Source organism: Mustelus asterias, chromosome 8 (genome assembly GCF_964213995.1).
Source record: "Mustelus asterias chromosome 8, sMusAst1.hap1.1, whole genome shotgun sequence".
In the NCBI taxonomy this organism is placed as follows: domain Eukaryota; kingdom Metazoa; phylum Chordata; class Chondrichthyes; order Carcharhiniformes; family Triakidae; genus Mustelus; species Mustelus asterias.
Genome location: NC_135808.1, coordinates 12613366 through 12632996, shown reverse-complemented (window position 1 = coordinate 12632996; position 19631 = coordinate 12613366). Strand labels below are relative to the sequence as shown.

The following is a 19631-nucleotide window of genomic DNA, read 5'->3' as shown; positions in this document are numbered from 1 at the left end:
GTGTCTGGAACAAGCTGCCAGAGGCGGATACAATTTTCTCTTTTAAAAAGTATTTAGACAGTAAGAGGTATAGAGGGATATGTGCCAAATGCAGGCAATTGGGACTAGCCTAGTGGTTTAAAAAAAAGGGCCTTTTTCCATGTTATAAACCTCTATGACTCTGTGGAGACCAAAATTGCAAGTCAAATTATTGGACTAAAGTTAATCAGTCATTTCTGATTTTTAAAATGAGATTTATTGAATATGAATAGGATCTGATATGGGCTTTGATTGTGGTCAAATAACATTTTTGATTCAATTTATTATTGTCACATGTACCAAAATACAGTGAAAGAAAGAAAAAGAGAAAATTACAGCATAGGAACAGGCCCTTCGGCCCTCCAAGCCTGCACCAACCATGCTGCCCGACTTAACTACACCCCCTACCCTTCCGGGGACCATATTCCTCTATTCCCATCCTATTCATGTACTTGTCAAGACGCCCCTTAAAAGTCACTACCGTATCCGCTTCCACTACCTCCCCCGGCAACGAGTTCCAGGCACCCACTACCCTCTGTTTAAAAAAAAAAATCTGCCTCGTACATCTCCTTTAAACCTTGCCCCTCGCACCTTAAACCTGTGCCCCCTCGTAATTGACTCTTCCACCCTGGGAAAAAGCTGCCGACTGTCCAGTCCGTCCATGCCTCTCATAATCTTGTAGACTTCTATCGGGTCTCCCCTCAACCTCGGCTGCACTCCCCAGTACTTCGTCTGCACTCTCAGGAAATTACACAAGATCCCGTGACCCTATTTCAGAGAGTGGAGGGATAGTTGGTTGCCTAAATTAACTGAGGAATTGTATGTAAAAGCAGGGAGGTTATGATGGTGCTAAAAGTATTGTTTTGCATGCCAGCCATGCAAATCGTACGATACATAGCTTGCGAAGAGTTGTCACGCTCTGGTGCTATCTTGAAACATGGATATGGTTAATCCACAGTGAGGTAGACAGATATGGGGAGAAAGCAAGAGAGAGAGAAATGCTGAGATAGACAGATATGGGGATGTGTGACACCAGCCTGGAGTGTATTGGAATTGTTGAGTTTAGATGTAACATAGGCACGAATGAGGGTCTGAGCCTTCTATTTATTCATATGCAACAGAAGGGGTGAGCCATGATCTGGAACTCAGTTTCACACTCATCATTTGATTTGATTTATAATTGTCACATGTATTAGTATACAGCAGGGGCCTCCAAACTTTTCAGTACGAGGGCCACATCGTATATTTTACACATTTCCAGGGGCCAAAGAAAAAAAATTTGTTTTATAAATGAACTGTCGATGATTAAGCCCGTGAGATCGAATGAAATTCACTGTTGAAACAACAGATTTCAGAATGCAAGACATATCCACATATTTTCCGCACAATGCTTGTTGATGGATAATGCAATGCAGAAACATGGGCTTTGAGAATCCTCCAACCTCACAAGCTTTTGTGATTTGTCCAACCAAACCTTTCTTCACCCCAGACATGTTCTTTCCTCCATCAATTGTCACGCATTGCAGTTTATTCCACTCCATGTTATATTCTAACAGTTTTTTGCAATTCTTTGAAGATGTCTTCTCCAGTTACTGTGCTGTGCATGCTATGCACTGATGCTAATTCTTGTGTGACATTAAATTCACTGTCGACGCCACGGATGAATACTAGGAGTTGTGATGTGTCACACACATCAGTCGATTCATCAAGTGCGAGAGAATACAACTGAAAATTTCTTGCTTTGTCTGCAATTTGATGAAATATATTGCTTCCTATATCCTCAATTCTACGATTGTATTTGGCACAAGACTGATGATTTTGAACAGATTTGCTTTTTCTGGGCACAACTCTTCCACTGCTTCCATTATACATTCTTTGATGAGATCTCCATCGGTGAATGGCTTTCCTCCTTTAGCCAACACATAAGCTAGTTTTTAACTGGCCCTGGTTAAAGCTTCATTTTCAGTTTTCTTCTGAGTAAAAAAAGCTTGTTGGGAAAGCAACCTGCATTGCATTGATTCAAATTTTTCCGAAAGCTGTGTTCCTGTGAATTGGGAATAACTTGGTTCATGTTTGGTCTCATAGTGCCGACGTACATTGTACTCCTTCAAAACTGCAACAGTTTTGTTGCATATGACACACGAGGCTTTATCACCTGCTTGTACAAAGAAGTACTTTCATTAAACAGGCGGCACTGACTGTCCACTTTTCTTTTTTTCCTTCCATAACTGAATTGGTCTGAATTGCCGCCATCATTGTCATTATTCGCGCTCATTTCAGACAGATGGAGCTTACAGATTGGATAAAGCAGCTGTCACTCGGTCAATGCAGAGCGGCAATTTGATAACAGATGTCTCAAATGCTGATTCGTTTAATGAACTGTCAGTCACAGGACGGCAGCTCTGATTGGACAATAGGCCGGTAAAGAGGGCGGGGATTCTCATGGGTCCATCAGACATTGCGCGGAGTGGCAGCGAATGTCCGGCCTGTGGCTTCCGTTCCCGCGTCTGGATCCTGAGTCAGCGGCGGGGTTCCGGATGAGGGAGTGTTTTCAGCAGCGGGAATCCCGTCCCGCCCCACTGGCTGCGGGCCGGATGTGGCCCGCAAGCCGTAGTTTGGAGACCCCTGGTATACAGTGAAAAGTATTGTTTCTTGCGTGCCATAAAGACAAAGCATATCGTACATAGAGAAGGAAAGGAGGTGCAGAATGTAGCATGAGTCATAGCTAGCGGGTAGAGAAAGATAAACCATATTAGATGAACTATAAGATAAAATATGGAGGTCCATTCAAAAGTCTGATGGCAGCAGGGAAGAAGCTGTTCTTGAGTCAGTTGGTGTGTGACTTCAGACTTTTGTATCTTTTTCTGGATGGAAGAGAGTATGTCGGGTGTGTGGGGTCCTTGATTATGCTGGCTGCTTCTCTGAGGCAGCGGGAAGTGAGTCAGTGGACAGGCGGCTGATTTATGTGATAGACTGGGCTATGTTCATTAGGTTTCATCTTGAGGTGCTTCAGTGCAATAAATTAGTTAATTTTACTATTTGTTGTGTTTGAATCCCTCTTTTGGTGTCACCGTTCTGATTGGGGAATTTTGCGACCTCCATACTTGTGTTTGAATCCCTCCTGTGGTATTACTCTTCAATACAGTTAAAGAAACATTAGATATTTCAAATGGATATTGCAAATGGTGCAGTGCTTTTTAAAGTTTTCTGTGTAAATCGTGTTGCACTCTGGTTACAAAGAACAATACAGCACAGGAACAGGCCCTTCGGCCCTCCGAGCCTGCGCCGCTCATGTGCCCAACTAGACCATTCTTTTGTATCCCTCTATTCCCAGTCTGTTCATGTGGCTATCTAGATAAGTCTTAAACGATCCCAGCACGTCCGCCTCAACCACCTTGCTTGGCAGTGCATTCCAGGCCCCCACCACCCTCTGTGTAAAATACGTCCCCCTGACATCTGTGTTGAACCTTGCCTCCCTCACCTTGAACCCGTGACCCCTTGTGTTCGTCACCTCTGACCTGGGAAAAAGCTTCCCACTGTTCACCCTATCTATGCCCTTCATAATTTTATACACCTCTATTAGGTCGCCCCTCATCCTCCGTCTTTCCAGGGAGAACAGCCCCAGTTTACCCAATCTCTCCTCATAGCTATGACCCTCCATACCAGGCAACATCGTGGTAAACCTTTTCTGTACTCTCTCCAAAGCCTCCACGTCCTTCTGGTAGTGTGGCGACCAGAACTAGATGCAGTATTCCAAATGTGGCCTAACCAACCTTCTATACAGCTGCAACATCATATGCCAACTTTTATATTCTATGCCCCGTCCTATAAAGATAAGCATGCCATATTCCTTCTTCACCACCCTCTCCATCTGTGCTGCCACCTTTAAGGATCTGTGGACTTGCACACCCAGGTCCCTCTGTGTGTCTATACTCCTGATGGTTCTGCCATTTATTGTATAGCTCCCCCTTACGTTAGATCTACCGAAATGCATCACTTAGCATTTATCTGGATTAAATTCCATCTGCCATTTCTCCGCCCAATGTTCCAGCCTATCTATATCCTGCTGTATTCTCTGACAATGTTCATCACTATCTGCAACTCCAGCAATCTTTGTGTCATCCGCAAACTTATTGATCACACCAGCTACGTCTTCTTCCAAATCATTTATATATATCACAAACAGCAGTGGTCCCAGTACAGAGCCCTGCGGAACACCACTAGTCACAGACCTCCAACTGGAAAAAGACCCCTCCACTGCGACCCTCTGTCTTTGATGGCTAAGCCAGTTCTCCACCCATCTAGCTAGCTCACCTTTTATCCCGTGAGATTTAACCTTTTGCACCAGCCTGCCATGAGGAACCTTGTCAAAATCCATTTGGATGACATCCAGGGCCCTTCCCTCGTCAATCGTTTTTGTCACCTTCTCAAAAAAACTCAACCAAATTTGTGAGGCCTGACCTCCCTCGTACAAAACCATGCTGTCTATCGCTAATGAGATTATTCAGTTCTAAATGCGCATATATCCTATCTCTAATAATCTTCTCCAACAATTTCCCTACCACAGATGTCAAGCTCACCGGCCTATAATTACCCGGGTTATCCTTGCTACCCTTCTTAAATAGTGGGGCCATATTTGCTATCCTCCAATCCTCTGGGGCCTCACCTGTGTCCAGTGAAGAGACAAAGATTTCTGTTAGAGGCCCAGCAATTTCATCTCTTGCCTCCCTGAGGATAGATGCCATCTGACCCTGGGGATTTGTCTGTCTTAATATTTCCTAACAAACCTAACACTTCACAAAGAGGGAACCATGGTTCACAAAAGAGGTGGAATGTCTTGTCAAGAGGAAGAAGGAAGCATATGTTAGGTTGAGAAAACAAGGTTCAGTTGGCCCGATGGAGGGTTACAAGTTAGCAAGAAATGAGCTGAAAAAGGGGCTTAGGAGAGCTAGGAGGGGGTATGAGAAATACTTGGCGGGTTGGATCAAGGAAAACCCCAAGGCTTTTTACTCTTCTGTGAGGAATAAAAGAATGACCAGGGTGAGGCTGGGGCCGGTCAAGGACGGCAGTGGGAATTTGTGCATGGAGTCAGAAGAGATAGGAGAGGTGATGAATGAATACTTTTCTTCGGTGTTCACCAAGGAGAGGGGCCATGTTTTTGAGGAAGAGATGGTGTCACAGGCTGATAGGCTGGAGGAAGTAGATGTTCGGAGGGAAGATGTACTAGCAATTTTGAATAAACTGAAAGTTGATAAGTCCCCTGGGCCTGATGAAATATATTCTAGGATTCTTTGGGAGGCAAGGGATGAGATAGCAGAGCCTTTGGCTTTGATCTTTGCGTCCTCACTGTCCACGGGGATGGTGCCCGAGGACTGGAGAGTGGCGAATGTGGTTTCTCTGTTTAAGAAAGGGAATAGAAATGACCCTGGTAATTATAGGCCGGTTAGTCTTACTTCGGTGGTCGGTAAGTTGATGGAAAAGGTCCTTGGGGATAGGATTTACGCCCATTTAGAAAGATGCAGCTTAATCTGGGATAGTCAGCACGGATTTGTGAAGGGCAAGTCTTGCCTCACAAATTTGATAGAATTTTTTGAGGAGGTAACTAAGTGTGTAGATGAAGGTAGTGCAGTTGATGTCATATACATGGATTTTAGTAAGGCGTTTGATAAGGTCCCCCATGGTCGGCTTATGATGAAAGTAAGGATGTGTGGGATAGAGGGAAGTTTGGCCGATTGGATAGGTAACTGGCTATCTAACAGAAGACAGAGGGTGGTGGTGGATGGAAAATTTTCAGACTGGAAACCGGTTACCAGCGGAGTGCCACAGGGATCAGTGCTTGGTCCTCTGCTCTTTGTAATTTTTATAAATGACTTGGAGGAGGGGGCTGAAGGGTGGCTCAGTAAATTTGCTGATGACACCAAGATTGGTGGAGTAGTGGATGAGGTGGAGGGCTGTTGTAGGCTGCAAAGAGATATAGATAGGATGCAGAGCTGGGCTGAAAAATGGCAAATGGAGTTTAACCCTGATAAATGCGAGGTGATTCATTTTGGTGGGACTAATTTAAATGTGGATTACAGGGTCAAAGGTAGGGTTTTGAAGACTGTGGAGGAACAGAGAGATCTTGGGGTCCATATCCACAGATCTCTGAAGGTTGCTACTCAAGTGGATAGAGCTGTGAAGAAGGCCTATAGTGTGTTAGCTTTTATTAACAGGGGGTTGGAGTTTAAGAGCCGTGGGGTTATGCTGCAACTGTACAGGACCTTGGTGAGACCACATTTGGAATATTGTGTGCAGTTCTGGTCACCTCACTATAAGAAGGATGTGGAAGCGCTGGAAAGAGTGCAGAGCAGATTTACCAGGATGTTGCCTGGTTTGGAGGGTAGGTCTTATGAGGAAAGGTTGTGGGAGCTCGGGCTGTTCTCTCTGGAGCGGAGGAGGCTGAGGGGAGACTTCATAGAGGTTTATAAAATGATGAAGGGGATAGATAGAGTGAACGTTCAAAGACTATTTCCTCGGGTGGATGGAGCTATTACAAGGGGGCATAACTATCGGGTTCATGGTGGGAGATATAGGAAGGATATCAGAGATAGGTTCTTTACGCAGAGAGTGGTTGGGGTGTGGAATGGACTGCCTGCAGTGATAGTGGAGTCAGACACTTTAGGAACATTTAAGCGGTTATTGGATAGGCACATGGAGCACACCAGGATGATAGTGAGTGGGATAGCTTGATCTTGGTTTCAGATAAAGCTCGGCACAACATCGTGGGCCGAAGGGCCTGTTCTGTGCTGTACTGTTCTATGTTCTATGGCATGCTTGCCTTTATTGGATGGGGCATAGAGTATAAAAGTTGGCATATGATGTTGCAGTTATATAGAACGTTGGTTAGGCCACATTTAGAATACTGCGTCCAGTTCTGGTCGCCACACTACCAGAAGGATGTGGAGGCTTTGGAGAGCGAGTGCAGAAAAGGTTTACCAGGATGTTGCCTGGTATGGAGGGTATTAGCTATGAGGTGAGATTGAGTAAATAGGGTTGTTTTCCCTGGAAAGACGGAGGTTGAGGGGCGACCTAATAGAAGTTTATAAAATTATGAAGGGCATAGATAGGATGAACAGTTGGAAGCTTTTTCCCAGTTCAGAAATGACAAACACAAGGGGTCAGAAGTTCAAGGTAAGGGGGGCAAGGTTCAATACAGATATGAGGGGGCGTATTTTACACAGGGTGGTGGGGGCCTGGAATGCACTACCAAGCAAGGTGGTTGAGGCAGACATGCTAGGATCATTCAAGACTTATCTAGATAGCCACATGAACAGACTGGGAATAGAGGGATACAAACGGATGGTCTAGTTAGGAACACATGATCGGTGCAGGCTTGGAGGGCCGAAGGGCCTGTTCCTGTGCTGTATTGTTCTTTGTTCTCTTTGTTATATAGGAGGCATGGTTAGTAAGTTTGCAGATGACACCAAGATTGGTGGCATAGTGGGCAGTGAAGAAAGTTATCTCCAATTGCAACGGGATCTTGATCAATTGGGCCAGTGGGCTGACGAATGGCAGATGGAGTTTAATTTGGACAAATGCGAGGTGATGCATTTTGGTAGATTAAAGCAGGGCAGGACTCACTCAGTTAATGGTAGTGCATTGCGGAGAGTTACAGATCAAAGAAATCTTGGGGTACATGTGCGTAGCTCCTTGAAAGTGAAGTCACAGGTGGACAGAGCGGTGAAGAAGGCATTCAGCATGCTTGGTTTCATTGGTCGGAACATTGAAGACAGGAGTTGGGACATCTTGTTGAAGTTGTACAAGCCATTGGTAAGGCCACACTTGGAATACTGTGTACAGTTCGGGTCACCCTATTATAGAAAGGATATTAAACTAGAAAGAGTGCAGAAAAGATTTACTGGGATGCAACTGGGACTTGATGGTTTGAGTTATAAGGAGAGGCTGGATAGACTGGGACTTTTTTCTCTGGAGCGGAGAAAGCTGAGGGGTGATCTTATAGAGTTCTATAAAATAATGAGGGGCACAGATCAGCTCGATAGTCAATTTATTTTCCCAAAGATAGGGGAGTCTAAAACACGAGGGCATACGTTTAAGGTGAGAGGGGAGAGATTCAGAAGTGTCCAGAGGGGCAATTCTTTCTCTCTCACAGGGTGGTGAGAGTCTGCAACAAGCTGCCAGAGGTAGTAGTAGAGGAGGGTACAATTTTGTCTTTTAAAAAGCACTTAGACAGTTACATGGGTAAGATGGGTACAGAGGGATATGGGCCAAATGTGGGGAATTGGGATTAGCTTTGGGGTTTAAAAGAAAAGGGCGGCATGGACGAGTTGGGCCGAAGGGCCTGTTTCCATGCTGTAAAACTCTATGATTCTGAGGCTCATTCCGCCGGCTTGGCAGCTCTGCTTTTCTGTGCAGTGGCTGTTTAGTTCCCTCATTGGTTCTTGGCCTTTTGGCTAAGATCCAGTGTGGTTTTGCTGTGCTGCGATACGAGGTTACACTGAGGCTTCATTTGGAGCAATTTTTTCAAGCGGATTCGCGCGCTTTTGGCTTTAGCAAGTGAGATCGCGCCTTGGAGGAGGTGCAGTGCCTGCTCCAATCAGCTTGGATCAGCCCAAGACAGGAAGTGGTGAGCCTTGTCTTGTTTTGGACCTGGGACGCCTCACTTGCTGAGAGTTTGACTGAATCCTTAAAAACCGCTATTCAGTTCCTCATTGATAAATATCCAGCTCGGAGCCCGGCTCTTGTCAATCTGCCTGCGGTCTGTTGCAGCGAGTCTGAGGGTTGCTGTGATCGAATCGGGAGTGGGGTGTAGTGTCTGTAATCAGGGCTGCAGATTTATGGATACACCGCTATTCACCGTCATGTTGTTCCTCAGCTGCTTTTCCTTCAGTCTCACCTTTGAACTGATCGCTGTGGGAGGTAAGGATGTCAATTGGAGAAATTATTATTTTTTAATTCCTGGGAAACCGTCGTAGGAAATGTTTAAATGTGGCTGCAACTCATTGAGTTTGTTTTGAGTGAGTGAGTGTGTTGTCGCAGCGGAGTTGGCCCCGCTCCCGGGTTTCCTTTCACAGTAAATCACATTCCAGTGTTTTCCCAAACTGTGGGTCACACAAACAGGGGATGGGGTTGTGAGCCCCTCTCCCCGCCCTCCGCCGCCGCCTCTTCAGAGACAGACCGGGGCCGGGGCCCAGCCCTTTCCCTGCCGGAGCAGACAGGACGCTCAAACAAACAGGGGATGGGCTTGTGAGCAGCTCAGCTCAGCTCAGCTCAGCTGGGCCCCTTCCTCAGACACAAACCGGGGCCGGATCTGGATCAGGAGGTTTTGTAAACATCGTGTGTGAAGTCCCGCGTTTGTACCGAACTGGCCAAGGCTCATTCCGCCGGCTTTGCGGCTCTACTTTTCTGTGCAGTGGCTGTTTAATTCCCTCATTATTTCTTGGTCTTTTGGGTAAGATAAGTATGGTTTTGCTGTGTTGTGTTGTGCTGGTCTCGGGGCTGCGGTCGAGTGTCGCTCACTACGTCGAGTTTGTACGGGCGAGTTACAAACTGCGCAGGCGCAGCAGCCATCTTGACGCAAGTTTAGTCTGAACTGAGCAGGCTGGAGACAATACACATCCTTTAACCTGTGCTTAACCCTCTCTCCACCCGCATAGTCTGTACCTTTAAGACTTGATTAGCTGTAAAGACTCGCATTCCAATCATTATTCATTATTCTGTAAATTGAGTTTGTGTCTATATATGCCTTGTTTGCTGCTTATGAGCAGATCTCCCACTCACCTGATGAAGGAGCAGCGCTCCGAAAGCTAGTGGTGTTTGCTACCAAATAAACCTGTTGGACTTTAACCTGGTGTTGTTAGATTCCTTACTGTGTTTACCCCAGTCTAACGCCGGCATCTCCATAAGACCATAAGACATAGGAGCGGAAGTAAGGCCATTCGGCCCATCGAGTCCACTCCACCATTCAATCATGGTTGATTTCAACTCCATTTACCCGCTCTCTCCCCATAGCCCTTAATTCCTCCACATCTTAACCCTCTCTCCACTCACATTGTCTGTACCTTTTAAGACTTGATTACCTGTGAAGACACGCATTCCAACCATTATTTTGTAAATGGAATTTGTGTCTATATATGCCCTGTTTGTGAACAGAACTCCCACTCACCTGATGAAGGAGCAGCGCTCCGAAAGCTGGTGGCTTGTGCTACCAAATAAGCCTGTTGGACTTTAACCTGGTGTTGTGAGACTTCTTACTGTGTTTACCCCAGTCCAACGCCGGCATCTCCACATCAAGGTGCATTGGCCATCCTAAATTCTCCCTCAGTGTAGCCGAACAGGCGCCGGAGTGTGGCGACGAGGGGATTTTTACAGTAACTTAATTGCGGAGTCTGACATCGCAGTCTGACATTCTGAGAATATGCAAATCCTTCTATGCCGGACTGTATGACCTGAAGCCAACAGACAGCACGGCCTCCCAGTCTTTCCTGTTGTCTATCACGGAGGTCTTGGACGACGGCGAGCGGGAGAGCCTGGACAGACCGGTAGCTCTGGATGAGCTGACAAAGGCCGTCGAGTCCCTTCAAAAGGATAAAACTCCCGGAAGCAATGGCTTACCGGCTGAGTTTTACTTGGCGTTGTGGGACTTGACGGGCCCGGACCTCCTGGAAGTATACGAGAGTATGCTTCTGGAAGGCAGCATGTCAGAATCCATGAGGAAAGGCATCATTACCCTCATCTACAAGCAGAAGGGGGAAAGGGAAGAAATTAGAAATTGGAGACCCATTTCACTGTTGAACGTGGACTATAAAATTCTGGCCAAAGTCATCGCAACTGGGTCAAGTCTGCTCTGGGGTCAGTGATCTGTGCTGTACCCGGCAGGAAGATATCTGATAGCCTCGTGCTACTCAGGGATACGATCGCCTATGTGCAGGACAGGCAGGTGGACACCTGCCTCATCAGTCTAGACCAGGAGAAGGCGTTTGACAGAATATCGCACAGCTACATGATGGATGTGCTCTCCAAAATGGGCTTAAGGAAGGGAATCCGCAATTGGATCCAACTGCTCTACACAGACATCAGTAGCGCAGTTTCAATCAACGGGTGGGAATCAGATATGTTTCAGATCAGGTCTGGAGTCAGAGAGGGCTGCCCTCTCCTCCGTCATTTTTGTGTGTTGCATTGAACCCTTTGCCGAGGCCCTCAGAAGCGACCCAGGCATCAAAGGGGTTACAATCCCAGGCAGCGGAGGGACGCAAGTCAAAGCCTCCCTGTACATGGATGACGTGGCTGTTTTCTGCTCGGACCCCTCGTCTGTTCGCAGGCTCCTTCAAGTCTGTGAGCAGTTCGAGCTGGCCTCGGGCCAAAGTCACCCAGGGTAAGAGCGAGGTCATGTTCTTTGGGAACTGGCCTGACACATCCTTTGTCCTCTTCACCGTCAGGGTAGACTACCTCAAGGTGCTGGGGATATGGTTTGGAGCGGCAGGGGCATGCGCCAAAAAATGGGAGGAGCACATCGCCAAAGCCAGACAAGAATTGGGATTGTGGGAGCAACGCTCCCTCTCTATCACTGGGAAAAACCTGGTCATCTGGTGAGAGGCACTGTCCGTGTTGTACGTGGCGCAGGTCTGGCCCATCCCCAAATCCTGCGCAGCAGCAGTGACGCAGGCCTTCTTCAAATTTATCTGGAGATCAAAGATGGATCGTGTCCGGAGGGAGGCGATGCACAAATCTCCAGAGAACGGAGGGAAAACCGTTCCCAACGCCGTCCTCATCCTGATGGCCACTTTGTGTGCGGTTGCATCAAGCTGTGTGTAGATCCTCAGTACGCTAACAACAAGTGCCACTATTTTTTGAGGTTCTACCTGTCCCAAGTGTTGCGGAGGATGGGTCTGGCCACATTGCCGCGGAACGGTAGCACAGTGGTTAGCACTGCTGCTTCACAGCAAGAAGTTTAACAACACCAGGTTAAAGTCCAACAGGTTTATTTGTTGACAAAAGCCACACAAGCTTTCGGACCTCCAAGCCCCTTCTTCAGGTGAGTGGGAATTCTGTTCTCAAACAGGGCATATAAAGGCACAGACTCCATTTTTTCATGAATAATGGTTGGAATGCGAATACTTACAACTAATCAAGTCTTTAAGAAACAAAACAGCGTGATTCCTGGCTTGGGTCACTGTCTGTGTGGAGTTTGCACATTCTCCTCATGTCTGTGTGGGTTTCCTCCGGGTGCTCCGGTTTCCTCCCACAGTCCAAAGATGTGCGGGTTAGGTTGATTGGCTATGCTAAAATTGCCCCTTAGTGTCCTGGGATGCATAGATTACAGGGATTAGCGGGTAAAATATGTAGGGATATGGGGGTAGGGCCTGGGTGGGATTGTGGTCGGTGCAGACTTGATGGGCTGAATGGCCTCTTTCTGTCCTGTAGGGTTTCTATGATTCTATGAAAGCTCCAAGTAGTTGGACCGTACCGCAGCACCTGTCCTTCGTGGAGAAATTCTTCCGGAAACGCACCTTTGACCACATGGCTATCAAGCAGTGGTCAACACGTAATGTCCTTGAGGCCCTGAGAGAAAAGGAGATGGCGGATCCTGTCGGATGGTTCCCTGAGCGGACTGTCAATGTCATTTGGCAGAATGCCTCATCACCAGAACTCACAAACAAGCACCAAGACCTGGCTTGGCTGGTGGTGAGAAGGGCACTCCCCGTCAGATCCTTTATGCACGCCCGAGGGCTCAACCTCACCGCACGCTGCCCTCGAAGCAGCTGCGGGGCTGATGAGACGGTCGCACACCTCCTTGTGGAATGTGCCTTTGCAAAGAAGGTCTGGAGTGAGATGCAGTGGTATTTGTCGCGGTTCGTCCCGAGCAGCTCGGTGATGCAGGGCTCTGTGCTCTACGGGCTGTTTCCGGGGACGCACACGGAGACAAATATCAACTGCTGCTGGAGGGTCATCAACTCGGTGAAGGACGCGCTTTGGTCCGCCCGAAACTTGCTGATCTTCCAGCTGAAAGAATTGTCCTCGACCGAGTGTTGCAGACTGGCACATTCCAAGGTCCAGGACTACGTGCTCAGGGACGCGTTCAAGCTTTGGGCAGCCGCCGCAAAGGCACAATGGGGAAAGGCCACCGTGTAAAGCGTCTCCACCGAGGGCCCGGTAACTGCAGAATACCCTCGGCCTGCGTAACTGTGTGCTAATCTGAAAAATAACAGCACACAGTAAACTCTGATGTATGTACATAGTTTTAAGTAATGAGTGTAATGTTTTGTAAATAAGCACTGTATTGTACTGTAAAAATGATTCATTTTTTGCACTTTGTAACTTTTGGATCTGTCGTTTTGCAACGGTTTATTGGCCATGATAAAATTGCCCCTTAGTGTCTCGGGATGCATAGGTTAGAGTGGTTAGTGGGTAAATATGTGAGGATATGTGGATAGGACCTGGGTGGGATTGTGGTCGGTGCAGACTCGATGGGCCAAATGGCCTCTTCCTGCACTGTAGGATTCTATGATTCTAACATCGCCATCTTTGTCAGGGCCGGCGCAGCAGCCACCTTTCTACAGAGAAATGTAAAATGTCATGGGCTGCAGAGAGGGGATTTCACTGAGATTTGTGTCTTCGTCTGATGTGGAGGATTTAGCTGTAAACTGTGTAACTGTTTTTCCTTAATTACTTCAGAACACAGATTTTCATATTTATAAAACGTGAAGTTTAATTATGCTGACGATGTTGTACTGAAGTTTAAAAATTATGCTGCGGATGTACTGAAGTTAAATAATTGCATAGGCCGCCCAATAGTAACAGGGAGGTGGAGGAGTAGATAGGGAAACCGATCCTGGAGAGTTGCAATAATAGCAGAGTTGTTGTGATGGGAGACTTTAATTTCCCAAACATAGATTGGATTTTTCCCTCGGGTAAGGGGATTGGATGGGAGGAGTTGGTTAGGTGTGCTCAGGAGGGTTTCCTGACACAGCATGTGGACAAGCCTACAAGAGGAGAGGCTGTACTTGATCTGATACTGACCAATGAACCTGGACAGGTGTCAGATCTCTCAGTGGGAGAGCATCTTGGGGATAGCGGTCATAACTCTATTCCTTTATGCTTGCATTGGAAAAAGAGAGGATCAGGCAAGCTAGGAAAGCGTTTATATGGAGTAAGGGGAAATATGAAGGCATAAGGCAGCAAATTAGAGGAGTAAATTGGAAGGAGGTATTCTCGGGGAAATGTACTGAAGAGACGTGGCAGTTTTTCAAGGAATGTCTGTCGAGAGTTCTGCAGGACAACGTTCCGAGCAGACAGGGAGGAGTTGGTAGGTTAAAGGAACCGTGGTGCACGAAAGCTGTGCGGGACCTAGTCGAGAAGAAAAGGAAAGCGTACAAAAGGTTCAGAGAGCTTGGCGAAGATAGGGATCTAGATGAGTATACGGCTTGTAGGAAGGGACTAAAGAAGGAAATTAGGAGAGCCAGAAGGGGTCACGAGAAGGCCTTGGCAGGTGGGATTAAGGAAAACCCTAAGGCGTTCTATAAATACGTGAAGAGTAAAAGGATGAGACGTGAAGGAATAGGGCCAATAAAAGGTGAAGGCGGAAAAATCTGTACGGAACCAGTAGAAATGGCAGAGGTGCTTAATGAGTATTTTGTCTCGGTTTTCAGAGGAGAAGGACCTGGGTGGATGTACTGCGGGCATGCGGTGGACTGAAAAGATTGAGTATGTGGACTTTAACAAAGAGGTTGTGCTGGAATCTTTGAATGGCATCAAGATAGATAAGTCGCCGGGTCCGGATGGGATGTACCCCAGGTTACTGTGGGAGACGAGGGAAGAGATTGCAGAGCCTCTGGTGATGATCTTTGTGTCGTCGATGGAGACGGGAGAGGTTGCCGAAGGATTACGGATGTGGTTCCTATTTTCAAGAAGGGGAATAGGGATAGCTCAGGAAATTACTGACCGGTCAGTCTAACCTCAGTGGTTGGTCAGCTGATGGAGAAGATCCTGAGGGACAAGATTTATGAGCATTTAGAGAGGTTTAGTATGCTCAAGAATACTCGGCATGACTTTGTCAAAGGCAGATCGTGCCTTACGAGCCTGGTGGAGTTCTTCGAAAATGTGACTAAACACATTGACAAAGGGAAAGCGGTGGGTGTGGTTTATATGGATTTTAGCAAGGCGTTCGATAAGGTCCCCCATGCAAGGCTTCTTGAAAAAGTGAGAGGGCATGGGATCCAAGGGGCTGTTGCCCTGTGGATCCAGAACTGGCTTGCCCAAAGGAGGCAGAGAGTGGGTATAGATGGATCTTTTTCTAAATGGAGGTCGGTCCCCAGGGATCTGTTCTGGGACCCTTGCTGTTTGTCATTTTCATAAATGACCTGGATGAGGAAGTGGAGGGATGGGTTGGTAAGTTTGCTGACGACACAAAGGTTGGTGGGGTTGTGGATAGTCTGGAGGGATGTCAGAAGTTACAGAGGGACATAGATAGGATGCAAGACTGGGCGGAGAAGTGGCAGATGGACGTCAACCCAGATAAATGCGTAGTGTTCCATTTTGGCAGGTCAAATGGGATGAAGGAGTACAATATAAAGGGAAAGACTCTTGGTACTGTCGAGGAGCAGAAGGACCTTGGGGTCCGGGTGCATAGGACTCTTAAATCGGCCCCGCAGGTGGAGGAGGTGGTTAAGAAGGCGTATGGTGTGCTGGCCTTTATCAATCGAGGGATTTGAGTTTAGGAGTCCGGGGATAATGATGCAGCTATGCAAGACCCTCGTCAGACCCCACTTGGAGTACTGTGCTCAGTTCTGGTCGCCTCATTACAGGAAGGATGTGGAAAAGATTGAAAGGGTGCAGAGGAGATTTACAAGGATGTTGCCTGGATTGAGTGGCATGCCTTATGAGGATAGGCTTAGGGAGCTCGGTCTTTTCTCCTTGAGGCGACGTAGGATGAGAGGAGACCTAATAGAGGTATATAAGATGTTGAGAGGCATAGATCGGGTGGACTCTGAGGCTTTTTCCCAGGGTGGAAATGGCTGCTACGAGAGGACACAGGATTAAGGTGCTGGGGGGGTAGGTACAGGGAAATGTTAGGGGGAGGTTTTTCACACACACGGTGGTGGGCAAGTGGAATCGGCTGCCGTCAGTGGTGGTGGAGGCAAACTCAATAGGGTCTTTTAAGAGACTCCTGGATGAATACATGGGACTTAATAGGATGGAGGGTTATAGGTAGGCCTAAAAGGTAGGGGTATGTTCGGCACAACTTGTGGGGCCGAAGGGCCTGTTTTGTGCTGTAGTTTTTCTATGTTTCTAAATCAATAAACTTACAGAATGGTAAATTACTAAAGTTCAATGTGGATAAATGTGAAGTCGTTCAGGTTGGGGGGAAAAGTCACTTATTACCTGGAAGGTGTCAATTTAGGGAGAGTAGAGGAACACTGACATCTTGCAGTACAAATATAGCATTCATTAAGATTTCTGCCACGCATTAGTGAAGCTTGAAACAGAGCAAACCAAGCACTAGGCTTTATTTTCAGAGTTGCAGATTGCTGAACCTGTGTGAAATCTCTACCCTCAGAAATCCAGGTTCTGAGCTCCCAATAAGTCAGTTATTTATTGTTGTTTTTCTTGACGTTTCACTGCCAGTATTTAACTTACTTTGTTTTGTCAATCAGTTGGGCAGGAAGAAGTACTTGCTGCTGTTGGTTCATCACCTTCACTGGACCTTAAAATTGATGAAGATCTGAGGAGCATTGATGTAATATGGGAGTTCACAGACAGTGGTGGAAGCCTTTTTACTATTTTCGATTACGCACCAAATTTGCCCAAACAGGAGCCAAATGAACAGTTCAAGTCTCGTTTATATTATAATGTTTCCACTGGCGCTCTGACGGTAATGAATGTAACATCTAGAGACGAAGGAATTTATAAAATCACAACAGGAGGAGAACTGAGAGGAAGGAGAATTTTGAAACTCATTGGTAAGTAGTTTAATTGCTTTGTCACTTGGAAGTGTTGCCGCTCATGAATTATTCAGTACCAAACTTAAGAAAGGTGACACAGAATTTGTGGTTGTTGTTTTTGCTGAAGACAAAACTATAAACCCCTTATCCCTAAGGCAAAAGAATTGAAATGCAAGCTGCGTATACCAGACACTGCAAATATCCCAGAGGAGGTGCAAAAGACCCACTTGAAGCTTGTCGCTCCCTAAGCCAAACTACATCAGTGTAGTGATGAGGGGCGGCACAGTGGTTCGCACTGCTGCCTCACAGTATTCCCGGCTTGTGCCACTGTCTGTGTGGAGTTTGCATGTTCTCCCCGTGTCAGCGTGGGTTTCCTCCGGGTGCTCTGGTTTCCTCCCACAGTCCAAAGATGTGCAGGTTAGGTGAATTGGCCCTGCTAAATTCTCCCTCCGTGTACCCGAACAGGTGCCGGAGTGTGGCGTCTAGGGGATTTTCACAGTAACTCCATTGCAGTGTTAATGTAAACCTACTTGACTCATCAATAAATAAACTTTAATATGGAAAAGGAAGATGATTCCAATGTGGCATCATCCAGCCTGTGCTGGTGACCTCCTCTCATAGGAGCAGGAGTAGGCCATTTAGCCTGCTCCACCATTGTGTGATCATGGTTGTTCCTCTACCTCTTACTCTCTCCCCATACTCCTTAATTCCTTTACTGTCTAGAGATCTATTTTTAAGTTACATTCAGTGTCGTGGCCTCCACAGCCTCTGTGAAGAAAATTCAGTGCTAAATGGCCTACTCCGTGTCCTGACATTGTGAGCCAAGCCAGAGGTTACGCTATCCCTGTATCCAGTCTGTACAGCCCATTCAGCCTCTTTATTTCCTTCTCGCCACTCGTTTCCACCCAGATTTTTCCTTGGTTAAAAGTGCAGAATTGTTCCAAAAAGTTAATTAGTCACAGCACGCCAAAATAACCTCTTATAGGAATTCACCACTTTCACGAGAAATTATCCAAACATGCTGGTCCAAACAAAAAACTAGTCCTACTCGGAAATTAATTTGTCACTATTATTGCTAATGTAGTTTGCACAGTCTATATATAGATTAACGTCACTCAGTCGTCAGTTGAGCATAAATGCTGGACAAATTGAGCAATTGTGTAGAAAGAAGCGGAGAATATATTTCAGGCCAGTGACCTTTTGGATGTAAAATGTTCACTATTTCAGTTTATGTAAGTACTGCCTGATTTACTAAGTTTTGAGCATTTTGTATCCGATGTCCAGCAACTACAGGATTTCGTTTAGTAGATTGACAGTGGGAATCAAGTTTTGAGTTCATTTATTAGTATCACAGTAGGCTTACACTAACACTACAATGAAGTCACTGTGAAAATCCCTAGTCGCCACACTCCGACGCCTGTTCAGGTACACTGAGGGAGAATCCAGGGGTATCAGACTATTCGGAAGGACACACAAGAAGGTATGGGAGGTGGTGTAGCTCTGATGTTTAAGGATGACATCAGGCTGGTAGTGAGAGATGATGTAGGTTCTATGGAGAAAAGCGTTGTGTCCATTTGGGTGGAAATTAGAAATAGTAAGGAAAAAAAGTAACTGATCAGTGTAGTCTATAGGCTGTCAAATAATATCACGGTGGGGCAAACAATAAACAAGGAAATAATTGACGCATGTAAAAATGGTGCGGCAATTATCATGGGGGACTTTAGTCGATTGGCCAAGGCAGTTTTGAGGAGGAGTTCATAGAATGCATCCATGATTGTTTCCTCAAACAATTTGTAATAGAACCTAATGAGGGAGCAAGCTATCCTAGATCTGATCCTGTGTAATGAGACAGGAATAATTAACAATCTCACAGTTGGGGATCCTCTCGGAAGGAGCGATCACAGTATGGTTGAATTTAAAATACAAACGGAGCGTGAAAAGGTAAAATCAAAACCAATCTCTTGTACTTAAACAAAGGAGACTACAATTGGATGAGGGGGGATGTTGGCCCACGTAGACTGGGAGCAAAACTTTATGGTGGGACAATTGAGGAACAGTGGAGGACTTTCAAAGCAATTTTTCACAGTGCTCAGCAGTGATAAGGAAGGACAGTAGAAAAAGAGATAATCAGCCATGGATATCTAAGGAAATAAAGGAGGGTGTCAATTTGAAAGAAAGTGGCAAAGAATAGTGGGAAACTAGAGGATTGGGAAATCTTTAAAGGTCAACAGACAGCTATGAAAAAAGCTATAAAGAAAAGTAAGATAGATTATGAGAGTAAACTCAGTCAGAATATTAAAACAGGTAGAAAAGGTTTTGACAAATATATGAGAAAAAAGAGTGGCTAAGCGAAACATTGGTCCTTCAGAGGATGAGAAGGGGGAATTAATAATGGGAAATGAGAAAATGGCAGAGGTATTGAGCAGGTATTTTGTGTTGGTCTTCACAGTGGAAGACACAAATAACACGACAGAAATTGGTGACAAGAAGGCGATGGCAGATGAGGACCTAGAAACTATCATTATCACTAAAGAAGCAGTGTTGGGCAAGCTAATGGGGCTAAAGGTAGACAAGTCTCCTGGCCCTGATGGAATGCATCCCAGGGTACTAAAAGAGATGGCGGGGGAAATAGCAAGTGCACTAGTGGTAATTTTCCAAATTTCGCTGGAATCTGGG

The 19631-nt window shown here is 46.2% G+C and overlaps 1 protein-coding gene across 1 annotated transcript in view; it reads left to right on the top strand.

Moving 5' to 3' along the window:
• The window catches only part of LOC144496859 (lymphocyte function-associated antigen 3-like), a 38179-nt gene that overhangs the window by 6587 nt on the left and 11961 nt on the right, over positions 1 to 19631 (top strand). Inside the window, exon 2 of the mRNA XM_078217429.1 lies at positions 16668 to 16973. Coding sequence (XP_078073555.1) covers positions 16668 to 16973 — 306 coding nt within the window. The remainder of the gene's footprint in view (positions 1 to 16667; positions 16974 to 19631) is intronic.